The sequence below is a fragment of the Tiliqua scincoides genome, chromosome 1 (assembly GCF_035046505.1).
Source record: "Tiliqua scincoides isolate rTilSci1 chromosome 1, rTilSci1.hap2, whole genome shotgun sequence".
In the NCBI taxonomy this organism is placed as follows: domain Eukaryota; kingdom Metazoa; phylum Chordata; class Lepidosauria; order Squamata; family Scincidae; genus Tiliqua; species Tiliqua scincoides.
Window position 1 is genome coordinate 2,476,236 of NC_089821.1, and position 17,310 is coordinate 2,493,545.

Genomic DNA, 17,310 nt, shown 5'->3' on the forward strand with positions numbered 1-17,310 from the left:
TGTCTTTAAAATTAAACTGAACTGGCTTTAAAGTCTTGACTTACAGTTTAAACTAAAGACTGCCACACGTTTCCCCATAGCCCTGACGTTTATGTTATCCCTGTTATAATCTAGGTCAGTGTTTTTCAACCAGTAGTTCTTGTACCACCAGTGGAACTTGAGGTGATGGTCAGTGGTGCACATGGGACCCCCAGATTCATGCCATCTGGCAGCAAGATCAGCAACGTAATGTGAGAAGCAGCGGTAGGAGGCTCGGCTCAATGCGCAGAGCTCCAGCACATGCTTTACATGCGCTCGAAAAAGCCCTTCCATCGAACTCTGAGCCTTTTACCAATGTTTATTGCATTGCCTCCACCCAGAACTGGTAATGACATTTACCATTTGTCATTGCTTCCAATAGGGTGCTTCCAATAGGAAGACCATGCAAAGTGGTACAGCAGAGGACAAATGTTGAGAAATGCTGATCTAGGTAAATCATCTCCCATTATAAAACATTTCCTGTGTTATTTCATGTGTCACCAAACTGGCTTATAATCTTAGCAGAAAAGCAGGACTGTGAACAGGCAGAACTATTTCAGTAGCTGAGAAAATCAGAGCAAACCTGAATTTACAGTTGAGTTACACTCAGTAAATCCCTATTACAACTACAGTTTTAATCAGAAGTAAAATGACTTTATTTTAGGCTCTGCACATCTTTCAATTGAATCCAATACCAGCTGAGCTACAACATTTGAGGGTGCTGAACTTCTACTGGAAATCCCACTCTGTACATTTACCAAACAAATGTAATCAGCAGAGGCTCATTTTTGCAATAGATCTTTTCATACCCCAAGCAGAATAATGACCATCAACATGGTGCTACCAGAAAAGACTCTAATTGTCTTGATTGTCCTGCAACATTTTTGCCAAGACATCAAAGCACAGCTTGGGCTCCTGTTTTTCTTCATCTCGTTTATACTGCTGATAGATACAAAACAAACCACAGGTAACTTCAGTCCTGTTTCAGATGTGTACAGGAGGTGATGTCATTATGCAAAAATTTCTCCTCTCAAAGAGGAAAGCAAGGAGAGTTATTTATGCCACAGTTAGTTTTAACAATGTCATTCCAAACGCATGTTTTAAAATGTCAGAATGAAAACAAGTCTTCACTTGGCCACATTCTTAAAGAATGCTTAGGAAATGGATGGTGAAGACACATAGGGACAAGCACTTTTCTCAGCATCTATTCCATTGTGCTTTCAGCAAAGCAACATTCTGCACTGCAGGATGTGTCTGTCACAGCCTTCCGTGTACCACAATGCAACAGTATCTCCCTCTCTCTCGGACGACGAAAAATATGAGCAGGCCCGATATCCACGGATCCCATTTATGCAGGTTCAATTATCCATAGATGGAGGGGCCCTCTGCGCCTCCATTAACGTGTTTTTGAGACCTCCCCACCCCACTCCCCCACCCTGAGAAAATGGTCTTGCTTGCAGTGACCTCCTGGCAGCCTGGATGCTTGGGGAAAAAAAACAAAAAACCCAAGGGTCACAGGATGTTAACCACTTCCTGTTAACCTAGATTTTTTTTTTCAAAAGCTTGTATATGGCATTTTCGCTGGGGTAAGTCTCAAAAACACATAATGGGCACGTGGGGGTAGAGAGACAAGCATTCCCCATATCTGCAGTTTCCATATCTGCCGGGGTGGGGGTGTTGTCCGTGGACCAAATCCCCTGTGAATACATGGGCATACCTGTAGCTATTCTAATGGATGTCAAACTTTGATCATGCACTTGAGGGCATGTCTGGGCCAAAATTTGTTGTGCTTAGTAAACTCTCTTTCTACAGAGCACCTAAACAGAAATATAGATGTGAATCTGGTGTATTGAAGGTGATTGTTGGCAGTTTTACATTTATTTTACCACAAGATTTTGTATTTATATGCTATGAAATTGCTATAAATTCTCCACTACAGGTTTGTTTACAAAAGGCACACAAAGCTGTTTTAAATGGCCACTCCCCAGCATTGTTCTGCATGTAACGGACCCAGGTGTGATGGTCCAGTTCTTTCACTAGGTTATAATGCAGTATTATTAAGAGTGCAAAATCAAGCAAGCAGACTTTCCTTAGCACATTCAATGCTTAAATGTTTGCCAGTCTTTTTGTATGTTCTTTAAAAAACACCTTTTAAAAAGTAACCACCAGACCCATTTTGTCACTAACAGCACTACAGAAATTTAATGAATATAGAAAATGTGACTGATTCAAAACAAAAGCTAAAATGCAAGACAGCATGTCCAAATCCCTAACGAAGCAAATGGCAGCCACAGTTCTTTTTGTATGATCAAGAAAAGCACCTAGCGATTATATCAAACATCTAAAGCAGGGGTGCTCACACTTTTTTGGCTCAAGAGCTACTTTGAAACCCAGCAAGGCCCAGAGATCTACCAGGGAGGAAGGAAGCTTCTGACAGACACCCCCTTTAATGTATGGAGCCCCTGCTGGAGTCTAGTCAGTTTCCTCAGTTTTGTTGCTGCATGCCTGAAGAGCAGCTAAAGTGTCAGTTTCAGTGTCAGTTTAGCTAAATATGTCAGTTTCGTCTAGTCACTAGACAAAACTGACATATTAACAGTTTGGAGAGACAGGGCTCAGCTATCTACTCATTTTGCCTCGCGATCTACTGGTAGATCGCGATCCACCTATTGAGCACCCCTGATCTAAAGCATTAAAATCACTCATATATACACATTGGCTAAGTCTGGACATCACACGGACCTATAACGCAAGTAGGAAAAGGATTCTGCTTTCAGTCCTGGCTTGCCCAAGGCCTGGGGATGTTACATGGCATGGAAACAGAATTAAGCCATGGTTCCAGGCAACATCAGAAGTGGGACACAGTTGTAGGAATTTTTGTAAACACAGCAAAGTAAGGCAAGTATTACACAGGCCTTAAAAAAGAAAAGAAAAAAAAAACCTGGACTAGATTGGCCCCTTGGTTTGACCTAGGAAGGCCATGAATACAACCCAGTAAATTCTTTCCAGGGGGAAAAGTCAAACTCGGGAAATCCTGATTTCCAGCCCACAACATGACCCTAGCCCTTACTATCAAATGTAGCAAGGAGTCTTCAGAAACAAACCTACTGGATCAACAGATGGCAAGAGGTCTTTTTTCTCTGGCTGCTCTTCTTCCTCTTCATCTGTGCTGTATTCTTCCATGGTTTCACCACTTGCAAAGTGAATGACCCTTCTTGGAACTTTCTTCTTTTTTCCTATGACTCCAAGTTCCACGTTTTCAAAGCCTCGGTCACCATTTGCATTTAACTAGAATTAAGAGAGCAACCAAGTCAGATGCAAAACAACACACACATTAGGAAAAAAGCAGGGGAGGGCTTTTCAAAGACTCCTTTATCCATCAGGCCCCCTACAAATAATTTTCTGTACATTTTATAATTGGCAAGTCACAGCTTAAATCTGCAGTTTTATTTCCTGAAGTTGATCTAATTCATGGGGGGGGGGGGATCAGTCTCCAACTTGGCCACATGTTGCTAAACACCTATTGATGGCCACCACTATTCATAGAGCACTTTAGATGTTGAAGTGATTTTATCTACATCCAACCCCTATGATCCCAAACCCCGAGAGGTTAATCATTCTCATTTCTAATATACAGCTCGTAAACCAAATATTAACTTGCTCAAGGCCACCCAGAAGAATCTGAAGGAGCTAGGTTTTGGACTAGTGCCTCCAAGATTCAGCAGTCAGTCTGTTGGAAGTACAAAAAATGTAAAAAAAAAAAATCAAGTGTACAATCAGCATGCATCTTACACAAGACTTTACTTGGGTGAATTCAATTGCTTGTGCTCGGCAAGCAAAAAACAGAACAGAGGAAAACAACAGTCCAAATTGGACAGCACATTTTTTGCCTGCACTGTCCACTTTTGCCTTCCACAACAGTTGCCTGCACTGTCCTTCCACTTGTCCCAGAGTGAGCCTGAATGAAGAACGCTGTTGAATGAAGCTGCTGTGCCCTCAGTTCCTGTCTGATTCGTCTAGTTTTTAAAGAGATAGAACACACTTTTTGGTTTGGCTGCAAGAGGTTTTCAAGATAATTTTGAGGACACACAATTTGGGATGGGCATTGACTTCGGAATGTAAGGTGCAGGTTGACAGGTGCCTCTCCCCTTGTACTCATTCTATGAACAACTGCAACACAGTCACAAAGTTACCCCCTCCCCGTGAAATAAGTACTCTTAGTCAGAACACGTGAGGGTTCTATGCAAACCCAGGGAGACAATATTGTCATCTCATAAGAACATAAGAACAGCCCCACTGGATCAGGCCATAGGCCCATCTAGTCCAGCTTCCTGTATCTCCACAGCACTGTCACACTTCTCCCAGCAACCACCCATATTAGCTTCAACTACTTAAACAGAAGCCAACATTCCAGAAGTCCTTTTTCTATATTTCCATCTTTAGATCCCCTCCAACGAGGAGGGAAGGTGCAGCCTTTAACCTTCCCCTCCTTCCATCAGGGTACAAACTTACATAAGTGTGCATAATTCTTTCTAACACAAAACCTACGTAAATGATGCCCAAAATTACAACTTGAAGCACAGGTCCTAAATTAAATCAAATCCAAAGATTAAACGTCACTATTAACAAACAGTCTTGTTAGGCGCTTATCTTGTATTGGCAACCTTCAGTCTCGAAAGACTATGGTATCGCGCTCTGAAAGGTGGTTCTGGCACAGCGTCTAGTGTGGCTGAAAAGGCCAATCCGGGAGTGACAATCCCTTCCACACCGGGAGCAAGTGCAGTCTGTCCCTGGTCTGTCTCCCTGGCTATGGGCCTTCCTTCTTTGCCTCTTAGCCTCAGACTGTTGGCAAAGTGTCTCTTCAAACTGGGAAAGGCCATGCTGCACAGCCTGCCTCCAAGCGGGCCGCTCAGAGGCCAGGGTTTCCCACTTGTTGAGGTCCATCCCTAAGGCCTTCAGATCCCTCTTGCAGATGTCCTTGTATCGCAGCTGTGGTCTACCTGTAGGGCGCTTTCCTTGCACGAGTTCTCCATAGAGGAGATCCTTTGGGATCCGGCCATCATCCATTCTCACGACATGACCAAGCCAACGCAGGCGTCTCTGTTTCAGCAGTGCATACATGCTAGGGATTCCAGCATGTTCCAGGACTGTGTTGTTTGGAACTTTGTCCTGCCAGGTGATGCTGAGGATGCGTCGGAGGCAGCGCATGTGGAAAGCGCTCAGTTTCCTCTCCTGTTGTGAGCGAAGAGTCCATGACTCGCTGCAGTACAGAAGTGTACTCAGGACGCAAGCTCTGTAGACCTGGATCTTGGTATGTTCCGTCAGCTTCTTGTTGGACCAGACTCTCTTTGTGAGTCTGGAAAACGTGGTAGCTGCTTTACCGATGCGCTTGTTTAGCTCGGTATCGAGAGAATGTGTGTTGGAGATCGTTGAGCCAAGGTACACAAAGTCATGGACAACCTCCAGTTCATGCTCAGAGATTGTAATGCAGGGAGGTGAGTCCACATCCTGAACCATGACCTGTGTTTTCTTCAGGCTGATTGTCAGTCCAAAATCTTGGCAGGCCTTGCTAAAACGATCCATGAGCTGCTGGAGATCTTTGGCAGAGTGGGTAGTGACAGCTGCATCGTCGGCAAAGAGGAAGTCACGCAGACATTTCAGCTGGACTTTGGATTTTGCTCTCAGTCTGGAGAGGTTGAAGAGCTTTCCGTCTGATCTGGTCCGGAGATAGATGCCTTCTGTTGCAGTTCCAAAGGCCTGCTTCAGCAGGACAGCGAAGAAAATCCCAAACAAGGTTGGTGCAAGAACACAGCCCTGCTTCACTCCGCTTCGGATGTCAAAAGGGTCTGATGTGGAGCCATCGAAAACAACAGTGCCCTTCATGTCCTTGTGGAAAGATCTGATGATGCTGAGGAGCCTGGGTGGACATCCAATCTTGGGGAGAATCTTGAAGAGGCCGTCTCTGCTGACCAGGTCGAAAGCCTTCGTGAGATCTATGAAGGCTATAAAGAGTGGCTGTCGTTGTTCCCTGCATTTCTCCTGCAGTTGTCTAAGGGAGAATACCATATCAGTGGTGGACCTGTTGGCTCGGAATCCACACTGCGATTCTGGATAGACGCTCTCTGCAAGTACCTGGAGCCTCTTTAGTACAACTCGGGCAAACAGCTTTCCTACGACGCTAAGGAGAGAGATGCCGCGGTAGTTGTTGCAGTCACCCCTGTCACCTTTGTTCTTGTACAGCGTGATGATGTTTGCATCCCTCATGTCTTGAGGTACTCCACCTTCTCTCCAGCAGAGACAGAGGATTTCATGCAGCTCAGTGACGATGATCTCTTTGCAGCATTTTAGGACTTCAGCAGGGATGCTGTCTTTTCCAGGTGCCTTGCCAAAGGCAAGGGAGTCCAGGGCCACGTGAAGTTCTTCTAGGGTTGGTTCACTGTCAAGCTCTTCCAGCACAGGCAGGCACTCAATGTTGTTCAGTGCTTCTTCGGTGACTACATTTTCTCTGGAATATAGCTCAGAGTAGTGCTGCACCCAGCGTTCCATCTGCTGCGCCCGATCCTGGATGACCTCGCCTGTGGCAGACTTCAGAGGGGCAATTTTCTTCTGTGTTGGACCTAGGGCCTGCTTGATACCATCATACATCCCCTTGATGTTGCCCGTCTCAGCTGCTATCTGTATCTCGGAACAGAGCTGGAGCCAGTAGTCGTTAGCACATCTCCTGGCAGTCTGTTGGACTTTGCTGCGAGCAGTTCGGAGGACCTGCAGGTTGCGCTCACTGGGACAGGCCTTGTATGCTGCTTGAGCTCTCCTCTTTTCCTCAATGACTGGTGTCAACTCCTCAGAGTGGGCTTCAAACCAGTCTGCCGCCTTGTTGGTCTTCTTGCCGAATATGGACAAGGCGGTGTTGTAAACGGTATTCTTGAAATGTTCCCATCTGTTGGATGCGTTTGCGTCGGCCGGGCCTGGAAGAGATTCCTCAAGCGCTTGTGCAAATTCCTCCACTTTTCTCTGATCCCGGGTCTTGCTGGTATCAATGCGAGGTCTTCCTTCCTTTTTCGTGTGATACAGTCGCTTTGTTTGCAGTTTCACTCTGCTGCACACCAGGGAGTGGTCAGTGTCGCAGGCAGCACCATGATAACTGCGTGTGATCTTGATGCTGGGAAGGCTGGAGCGTCTGGTGAGGATCAGGTCGAGCTGGTGCCAGTGCTTTGATCTTGGATGTCTCCAAGAGACTCTATGTTGGGGCTTTGTGTTGAAGAATGTGTTGCTGACACAGAGACCGTGATGACAGCAAAACTCTAGCAGGCGTTGGCCATTTTCGTTCATCCTCCCAGTGCCAAACTGACCTAAGCAAGTGGGCCATGAACTGTTATCAGCACCAACTCTAGCATTGAAATCGCCGAAGATGAACAATGGCTCTTTTACAGGGATTTTCTTGACAGTGACGCCGCAGTGACGCCGCAGTGACGCCGCTGGAACCAACTGTATTGGCTTCTGCCTTTCCATTGGACCATTCCAGCGACGTGGAGAGGGGGGATTTGCTGCATGGGTAACAGCCTATCATCCATACCTTCTTTACCCAGGCTTCGCGCACTGGAGAGGACACTCCAACTTCGCCATACGGCGTCGGCACAACACGGGAAGCAGCAGTTTACCGGTTATAAGTCTTTGCTCGATTGGCGTAGAGCATGACGCCAGGGGCTGCTTCCGACGGTGGGAGAGATCATTGCATCTCATTGGGCAGCTACCGCCCGCCTTAAGCTGGGCAGTCCCCAGCCAGTAAGGTGTTGCCTCGCCACGGTCCGTTAACCTCACGGGGTGCGTGGGGTTTAGGGTGAAAACCGACAAGCGGATCGACAACTCTGCACCATGCAACAGAAAACAGAAAACTACTGCCCTAAAGCTGGGCACCTGGAACGTTAGGACAATGACACCTGGCTTCTCTGATGACCTGCAAGAAATAGACGACGCACGCAAAACAGCTGTCATCGACATGGAGCTGAGCAGACTGCAGATGGACATCGTCGCCCTTCAAGAGACTAGGCTGCCAGATTCCGGATCTGTCAAGGAGAGAAATTTCTCATTTTTCTGGCAGGGAAAACCACCAAACGAAACCAGGGAACATGGCGTTGGCTTTGCGGTCAGAAATACCCTGCTGAAATCCATCATCCCACCTACTGTGGGAAGTGAAAGAATTTTGTCCCTGCAGCTCCAGTCATCAGCAGGACCTATCACTCTCATCAGTGCTTATGCACCGACTCTGTCGTCTCCAGCAGAAGCCAAAGACAAATTCTATGATGACCTGGCCACCACTGTCAAGAAAATCCCTGTAGGCGCTTATATAGTTAAATATAAATGTATTTTCCCCTGGGGGCTGGGGATAAGAATAGGCCCTTGGTTTGGGTGTACTTGTCGTAAGAGGCAACTAAACAGCCACCGGGTAGATGGGACTCGTCAGCCTGGGAAGGCAGGTCATCTGAGAGAAGGAAAACTCTGATCCCAAACCTCCACTGCCTTGTGGCTACATCCAGTTATGGAAAAGGCTTCAGGAGTCAACCTCGAGGCAAAATCCGGAGCTGGAGTCCCTGAGGCAGTTCATGGCTGAACACCGCCACGTTCTGGCAACTCCTGCGACGCCACTGGAACCAATCGTATTGGCCTCTGCCTTTCCATTGGACCATTTCAGCGACGTGGAGAGGGGGGGTTTGCTGCATTGGTAACAGCCTATCCTCCATACCTACTTTACCCAGGCTTCGCGCACTGGAGAGGACACTCTGTTCCAGAACCACCATTCAGAGCGTGACACCGTAGTCTTCCGAGACTGAAGGATGCCAACAATAAATATATTATAAATATACTGTACTATTGAATTTCCTAACCATTAGGATCCAGTTTCTGATAGGCAAATGCTGCAATCCTAAACATTGATAAAAGAGAATCAGTCCAACGGAACGCAGTAAGATTAGCTTTTGAGTAAACACACCCAGGATTGTGCCATCATCTAACTAGCTTAATTTGATTACAGGCTTTCTGCCTTGCAGTGTTGGGAAATCTCGTGACTTGCCTTCCAGTGCTTCACAAATGTAACTTCCTTTCATAGGTTTTGTAAATGTTCCACAGGCTCAGAAGACTATTGAAATGTTACTTTATAACAGTTCTCCGTTATATTTAGCAAGACTGAGGAACAGATGCCTCCAACGGACAGAAGGTATGTCCCCTGGAATGCCACCAGAAAGTCTCTATTACACCTGGACCATACAGTTTTTCCATAAGCTATAACCTATATTCAAATGAGTGTGATGGATTTTAAAATATGTTTTGTTGTTTGGCTGAGTATATTAATTTTTTAATTTGTTTTATATCTGAAGGTTATATCTTTGTTTCTGAGTTGCAATGAACTGCCTCAATTGCTCTCTCAAAATTGTATTAACAATTTGGTCTTAATATACTGTACTGGTCATGACCAGGACATCATATCAAACTAATTGGGTGGTATCCCAAGGACAGTAATGAAGTTTGTGCAAGTGAACATATGCCCTTCTCCCTCTCAATCCGTCAAACATCTGCTCCAATCCAGAGTGTCCTCCAAGCAAAGCAGGACTATATTAGTGCAGCCGGGGGCTGCAGGGGAAAGAGACCAGCAAAAATCAAACACACTCCATCTTGCACAAATGGAAGGGCCTTTCATTCACAGAAGAGGCACTTACAAGACAACCCGTTCTGGTTTTTTCATAGTTTGACATATCCCAAGCATCCAACATTACTAAAAGGCTGATCGTTAACTGAGATTAACAAAGAGGGCACCAATTTTCTTTGGAGAAAAATATATATTATCCGAACAGCAAGCCAGTTACTGATTTGAAAAACAATGAACACAGGAACACAGCCCTAAACAACAGAACCAAAATATCTGCTACAGAAGAGGCATTAGAGTGGCCAGGGAGCAAAAGCTCCAAGCCAGGAAATAGGTGAGCAACACAGAACTTAGCTTGCAGGTATTGCCCACATTTGCCAAGGCTCAAGGTCATATCAGTGCTGTAGAGCCATACTGCTGATTATCCCCAAATTTACAAGTCTCAAACTGGCAGGTCTAGCAGTATTCTAGAACCTGCTCTGAAACTAGCCCAGAAAGCACCAGCCTCACTAAGTTGCTCCTTCGGCAGCTCTGACAACAGTGGAAAGGAGGCCAGGCCACAAGGCAGCATCCAGACAACCCAGCACCAGCCTTCCTCATAGGAAAAGGCCAGGAAAGAGTTTCCTTGGCAGAAGGCGGCTGCTCCTTGTGCTGTCACAGCTACCTCAAATAAGTAGAGCAACAGAACTAGTTCTCAGCCTGACAATATGGTACTTTCCAACAACAATTGCGAACATTACTACCCTGAGCCAAAACTCCCATCTCCAATGCCAAAGATTAGTGCTTAGGGAAAAAAAAACTGTCTTGGTCTACAACAGGAAGTTAAACAAACACTTTTTAATTACTTCTCATGTCATGTGTTTGTATTTGCTAGAGTTATTTCAAGAAGGTTCTGAAGTTGTATGTGCTTGCATCTAACACAAGTGAAATTAACAATAAAAGCCACCTGAATTTACCAAGAATGATTTAGGACTCAATCCTATCCAGTTTTCCAACGCCAGTGCAGCTGCACCAATGAGGTGTGCACTCATCTACTGGTGGGGAGGCAGTCACAAAGGCCTCCTCAGGCTATGAGAACATTTGTTCCCTTACCTTGGAGCTGCATTGCAGCTATGCTGGTGCTGGAAAGTTGGATAGAATTGGGCCCTTAATTCACTAGGTTCCACCAAAACTGTTTATATACTTTTTAAAAATCTGCAAACCTACCCCAGGGTTAGCAGAAAGTCAGAAATCAGGAATTCAAAGACATTCTTCATTATGTGCTGAGACTTTTTCAGTGTTTCTCTTCCCAATTTCAATTCTAACTAATATTTTATAGCTGAGAATCTTTGAGGAGAAAGAATTCAATACTGGCCACTTGTAAGTTCTGGTCTTTTGCTCTGCAAAAACATTACTTCTAAAGTCTACAGTAGTTCTAGAATCAAACAACGGGGGGGAGGATGCAAAATACTTAAAACAGTTTTTCTGTCTTGCTTCTGCCAATGAAAAGTCTGAATTCATTCATTCAACATTTGAGCTAACAAAGTATAGAGGAGGCAAATTCCAAGGTATACGTAGGTAGCAGCTATGCTTTAGTTTGTGTATGAAACTTACAAGAGCAGCCTCAGGCATTACATGGTATGATAAAGACTTTCAGTAAATCGATGTATCTGTTCCTACTGCAATCCAGTGTAAATGATATAGCAACAGCCTCCACTCAAACTCCCCCTAAGCTTATAGAGATGAAATGTTACATATAGTGGCGACCCGGACATTAAACATTTGTTTGTATTCTTCTAGCCCAGTCTTAAGAACATCAAACGTGCCAGAAGAATTTAACAGGCTGTGATGCATTAGCCAGTGTAAACTTCTGTCAGCTTTAAAAGTTCCTCTTAAAGAGGATCCTTTACATGCAGGACAACTGCATGTCAAGGCCCTTGCCAAGCTTTCACAAATAGCTGAAAGCCAACACCTGCCTTCATTTAATATTGAACAGGCTGATTTGTAGCAGGCATTTGCTTACAGAAGCTGCAAGGAATCAGAAGAGCCCATTTGGGCATGAAGCAGAAATGCAGGACCAGCCAAGAAAGGAGGCAGCAAATAATAAACCAATTAAATAGTAAGTTCTGCTTGTGAATTTGTGTCCAGCTTTCCTATTTATGGAAAGAGTGGGGTTAGTCAAACTTATTATTCTTACAAAACGTGGACATGGAGAACTCATAAGTACCAGAATTTCAGGCTCTGGAGGCCTTGTCAAATAGGGCTCCACCCTGCACTTCTAACAACTCAGGTTGGGACCAGACAGCCAGCCTGCCTCCCGCAGAAGGGAGGACACCCCGTTTCGGATGCCTAATTAAGACATGGGGCACCACCAAGACCAACCCTGCTCTTCTGCCAGCAATCAGCACTGCCCTCTCCACAACCCCAGCAGCAAGAAGTAAAGAAGGTGCTTTCAAAAATACACAGCAGGCCCTCTTCACCTGTGGCCCTGGCAGGTGTGGATTTGAACATCTGTGGATGTTGAGTCCATGGCAGAGGACCTCCTAGTAGAAGTGCGTCATGGGTGACCCCCTCAGAAGGCCTTCTGGCAGGGAGGGGGTGGGGAGGCAGGTGAGGCGGAGCCTCCCCACCTGAGTCCTTTGAAAAGCACTGCCGTGCGTGAGGCGTGCAAGTGCACACACCCTATGCGCTGTGCAAGGATGGGAGGTGGGTGGGGAGGCAGAGCCTCCCCACTGGAGTCCTCGTGTGAGGTGTGCAAGCACTCACAACCCATGCACAGAGCGTGGAGCACATGGCTGTGGGTGCCTGCACACCTCACAGGGTGGCGGTGCTTTTCGAAGGCCTCTGCCTGCCTCCCCTGCTCCTGGGGCCACTCCTGGTTTGCCTGTCCACCCCCTTCACTCTCTGGGGAGTCTGGCATGGGGGTGCCTGCAGCGCTCCCCCTTGGCTGTGGAGGCCCCCGCCCCTGTGCCCTGCAGGGTCGGCACCTGTCCTGGCCCTGCTGCCCTTCCAGCCGGGAGAGCCCCTGCCCCAGGGCCCCCCGCCGCCTCCAGGGGCCGCGCTCACCTGCTGCTGGCGGGGCTCCAGGGCGCAGGCGGCGGCGGGCGCGTAGTGGAGGCTGGCGGCGGGCAGGGGCTGCGGGGGCTCCATCCTGCTGCTCCCGGCTGGCCGGCGACGGCCGCGCCAGGTCCTCCTCCCGGCTGGAGGCGGGCGGGCGGGCGGCGGGGGAAGTGAGCTCACAGAAGGGAGGGAGGGAGGCCGGGAGGCGGCTCGCCCGCCCGCCCAGCCGCGCCCGGCTCAGTGGCTGCTGCTAGGAGACGCGCAGGAGGCAGGCGGGCTCGGTGCCGCCCCTGGCAGGAGCCCCGCAGCCCCGCCCAGCCTCTCGCCTCCTTCCCTCCCCAATGCACTGCCCCGGCGGTGCAGGGGGAGGGAAGGGGAGGGGAGGGGAGGCAGAGCCTCTCCGCCGGTCCATTGAAAAGCACCTCCGCCACCGCGGGAGGGGAGGCAGGGGAGGCAGAGCCTCCCCCTGCACATCGCTGGAGGGCAGAGGAGCAGGGAAGCCAGGCTGGCCTGCAGAAGGCGACCCTCTACTGCAGACACCCTTTGCCTATCTGGGGGTGGGAGAAGCTCCCCCAGCAGCGGCCCTGCCAGCCAGCAAGTGCCCTCGGCCTCCTCCTCCTCCTCCTGGTGGAGACTGACAGCCTGGCTACTCAGGGCAGGCAGGCAGCTCTCCCAGCACCAGGCTGAGAGCCCCAACCTACAGATTGCTACTCAGCTGTAAGTGCTACTGGTCAATATAAGAACAGTCCCGCTGGATCAGGCCACAGGCCCATCTAGTCCAGCTTCCTGTATCTCACAGCAGCCCACCAAATGCCCCAAGGAGGACACCAGATAACAAGAGACCTCAGCCTGGTGCCCTCCCTTGCATCTGGCATTCTGACATAACCCATTTCTAAAATCAGGAGGTTGCGCATACGCATCATGGCTTGTAATGGATTTTTCCTCCAGACATTTGTCCAATCCCCTTTTAAAGGCATCCAGGCCAGATGCCATCCCTACTTCCTATGGCAAGGAGTTTCACAGACTAATTACATGCTGGGTAAAGTAATATTTTCTTTTGTCTAACCTAATCCTCCCAACACTCAGTTTTGGTAGATGTCCCCTGGTTCTGGTGTTGGGTGAGAGGGAAAAGAGCATCTCTCCACTCTGTCCTTCCCATGCATAATTTTGTACATCTCAATCATGTCCCCCTTTGGGCGTCTCCTTTCTAGACTGAAGAGGCCCAAACGTCGTAGCCTTTCCTCATAAGGTGCCCCAGCCCAGTAATCATCTTAGTCGCTCTCTTTTGCACCTTTTCCATTTCCACTATGTCCTTGAGATGTGGCAACTAGAACAGGACACAATACTCCAGGTGTGGCCTTACCATCAGTTTGTACAACTGCTTTATAATATTAGCCGTTTTGTTCTCTATACCTTTTCTAATGATCCCAAGCATAGAATTGGCCTTCTTTACTGCCGCTGCACATTGAGTCGACACTTTCATCGACTTGTCGTCCACCACCCAAGATCTCTCTCCTGATCTGTCACAGACAGCTCAGAACCCATCAGCCTATATGTGATGTTCTGATTTTTTGCCCCAATGTGCATGACTTTACACTTACTGACATTGAAGCGCATCTGGCATTTTGCTGCCCATTCTGCCAGTCTGGAGAGATCCTTCTGGAGCTCCTCACAATCACTTCTGGTCTTCACCACTTGGAAAAGTTTGGTGTTGTCTGCAGACTTAGCAACCTCACTGCTCACCCGTCTCCAGGTCATTTATGAAGAGGTTGAAGACCACCAGTCTCAGGACAGATCCTTGGGGCACACCGCTTTTCACCTCTCTCCATTGTGAAAATTGCCCATTGACACCCACTCTCTGTTTCCTGGTCTTCAACCAGGTTTCAATCCAGGAGAGGACCTGCCCTCTAATTCCCTGACTGTGGAGTTTTCTCAGCAGCCTTTGGTGAGGGACCATGTCAAACGCCTTCCGAAAGTCCAGATATAGAATGTCCATGGGTTCTCCTGCCTTCCACATGCCAGTTGACTTTTTCAAAGAATTCTATAAGTGTATTTATGAGGCAAGATATGATTTATGAGGCAGATATGATGTATCTGTGAGGCAAGACTTGATTCTACCTCAGGAAGGCCTGTTCGTCTATGTGTTTTGAAATTCTACTTTTGATGAGGCATTTCACCATCTTATCCGGTATAGATGTTAGGCTGACTGCCTATAGTTTCCCAGGTCTCCCTTCCTTCCCTCCCTTTTTAAAGATCCGTGTGACATTTGCTATCCTCCAGTCCTCTGGTACCGTGGCCATTTTGAGGGACAAGTTGTGTATTTTAGTCAAGAGATCAGCAACTTCATTCCTCAATTCCTTAATAACTCTTGGGTGGATGCAATCAGGGCCCAGTGACTTATCGACCTTTATCAATGAGGTTTGAAACATCTTCTCTTTTCACCTCTATCTGACTTAATTCCTTGGTCAGGAGGAGCCGTTCGGGCAGCAGTATCTCCCTGAAGCTCTGAGTGTTTTAAGGTATGCACCTTTTTGGTAAAGACATCTTTTAAAAAATGATTTCATGTCCAATTGCCACAACACCCTCTGTGAATCACTCATGATCATGGCTCCAGGAAGAAAAAGCTTCCTTCCCCTTCTCCTCCATCCCTTGGTACCAATGCAACTAACTGTAAGGGGCTTGGGCTCTAACACATGGCCTCTGACTGTCTCCAGTTATCTCACACCAAGTAGAAGTGATCAGGTACCCATTTGATACTATCATAAATACACTTAATGTGTGATAATTCTGAAAAGAAAGACTGATGCAGAACCAAGATAGAACAAAACAGGGAGTTTGGAAAGATCTTCTTACATATTGGAAAAAAAAATAAAACAAGCTCATTAGACATATGGGGGTTGAAAGCTTTGTAATAGCCAGCATAAGAAAGATAGTTTCTAACCAACAAAATATTTGAGGTAGGACCAGGAGGGCCAAACATCAGCTATATGCTATCTCAATAATGGCTCTGAAAAAATCAGTGCAGTCTCCACATGCAAATAGCAAAAAACTGGACAGATTATTGGATTCTAGTGTAGATATGGTGTTGAGCCTCAAACGGTAACGTGTCAGTAGGGCTCTGGAAAAAATATGTACTGGGAAATCATTATCTTCAAAATAATGCAAATATTTGAAAAATGACATCACTACATTAATGCAAGGGTGCCCAAACCCCGGCCCTCGGGCACACGCTGTCCTCGAGGCTTCTCAATGCAGCCCTCAGGGAGCCCCCAGTCTCCAATGAGCCTCTGGCCCTCTGGAGATTTGCTGGATTTTGCACTGGCCCAATGCAACCGCTCTCAGCATGAGGGTGACTGTTTGACCTCTCACGTGAGCTGTGGGGGGCTCCCTCCACTGCTTGCTGTTTCATGTCTGTGATGCAGCAGAGGCAGCAAAGAAAAGGTCAGCCTTGCTTTGTGCAAGGCCTTTTATAGGCCTTGAGCTATTGCAAGACCTTCATTCATTCATATAAGTTCATCTTTAATATATTCATTTATGTAAACTTATGCAAATTTAAATGTAAATTAATTCTCCCCCCCTCCCGGCACCCGGCACAGTGTCAGAGAGATGATGTGGCCCTCCAGCCAAAAACTTTGGACACCCCTGCATTAATGTGATGTGGAATTTTACCATTATGCAATAATTCAGGTCCTGCTGACCAGAGCTGGAAGAACAGAATAGATGAGATTTCATGGAGTCATCTAAAAGCACAAGATCCCTGAATCATCTTTGTCCAAAGCATATACACTTGCATCTAGGGAAGAAAGGGTTAGCAAGAGCACTTTGACATATTGTGGAGGGAGGTCAACACTTCAACACACTTATTCCAAAAGTATAAGCTAAAGTGAACAACATCAAACTTAAATTTACAACCACTTAAGTTTATTTTACAGTATCTGTGACATATTGGCATTAACCAAAGATCTGAGCTGTTTACAAATATAACGGCTGCCATTTTAGGCAATTAAAAAGTTCCTCTAAATATTAAATTTGTACATGATTTAAATTTTTAACTTAAGAACTCTCCATGTAACATCAAAATTAAAACAGAAAAAAACTAATTTAAGCAAAAATATAACCACTTTCTAGAGATAAATCTAGAAACTCTCAGAATTGAAGTTTCAAAAACACCACTTGCTGCATTAACTCTCCCCTGCATGGCAAAAAGGATTGCATTCTTTCAGTGATGTTCCAGCAAATACGGTTAATCAAGTCAGTTTTATTAAGGCTTCTTTTACATGTTATTGAATCCCATCATGCCTTTCATGTTTCCAGCAGCACCCTGTTGAAACTGCCTCATCATGGACTGCAATCCTGCCATGCCACCTAGAGTAGAAGAGTGAGATAAAGTATAGTCATTCATGTTAGAGTCAACACTATAGTTCTGAAGAAGCCTCATGCTGCAGAGCATTTGTGTGGGGTTAGCCAACAGCTGAAGCCCAAGAATCATCTAACAAGTTCCATGTGCCCAGCTTACTTTTGGCTTGTTTTTCTTTAAACAGTAGCCCTCTACGACACCACACTCCAAATCACCACATCCCTAATTAGCAAGCATACTGTGTGCCAAAAAACACAATTCC

General features: G+C 46.7%; 1 protein-coding gene across 4 annotated transcripts in view; it reads right to left on the minus strand.

The window, feature by feature from the left end:
• Positions 1-17,310, minus strand: part of LOC136639781 (signal recognition particle subunit SRP54) — a 42,890-nt gene that overhangs the window by 6,106 nt on the left and 19,474 nt on the right. For 2 of the 4 annotated variants that reach the window (XM_066614283.1, XM_066614292.1), the window contains exon 16: positions 16,591-17,056. The exons of 1 other annotated variant lie outside the window; for it this stretch is intronic. In XM_066614283.1, the coding sequence (XP_066470380.1) occupies positions 16,965-17,056 (92 nt within the window). In that variant the 3' untranslated portion in view covers positions 16,591-16,964. Of the gene's footprint in view, positions 1-3,123; positions 3,304-12,697; positions 12,837-16,590; positions 17,057-17,310 lie in introns of those variants that run through there. One more of the 4 variants, XM_066614302.1, reaches the window with a different exon arrangement.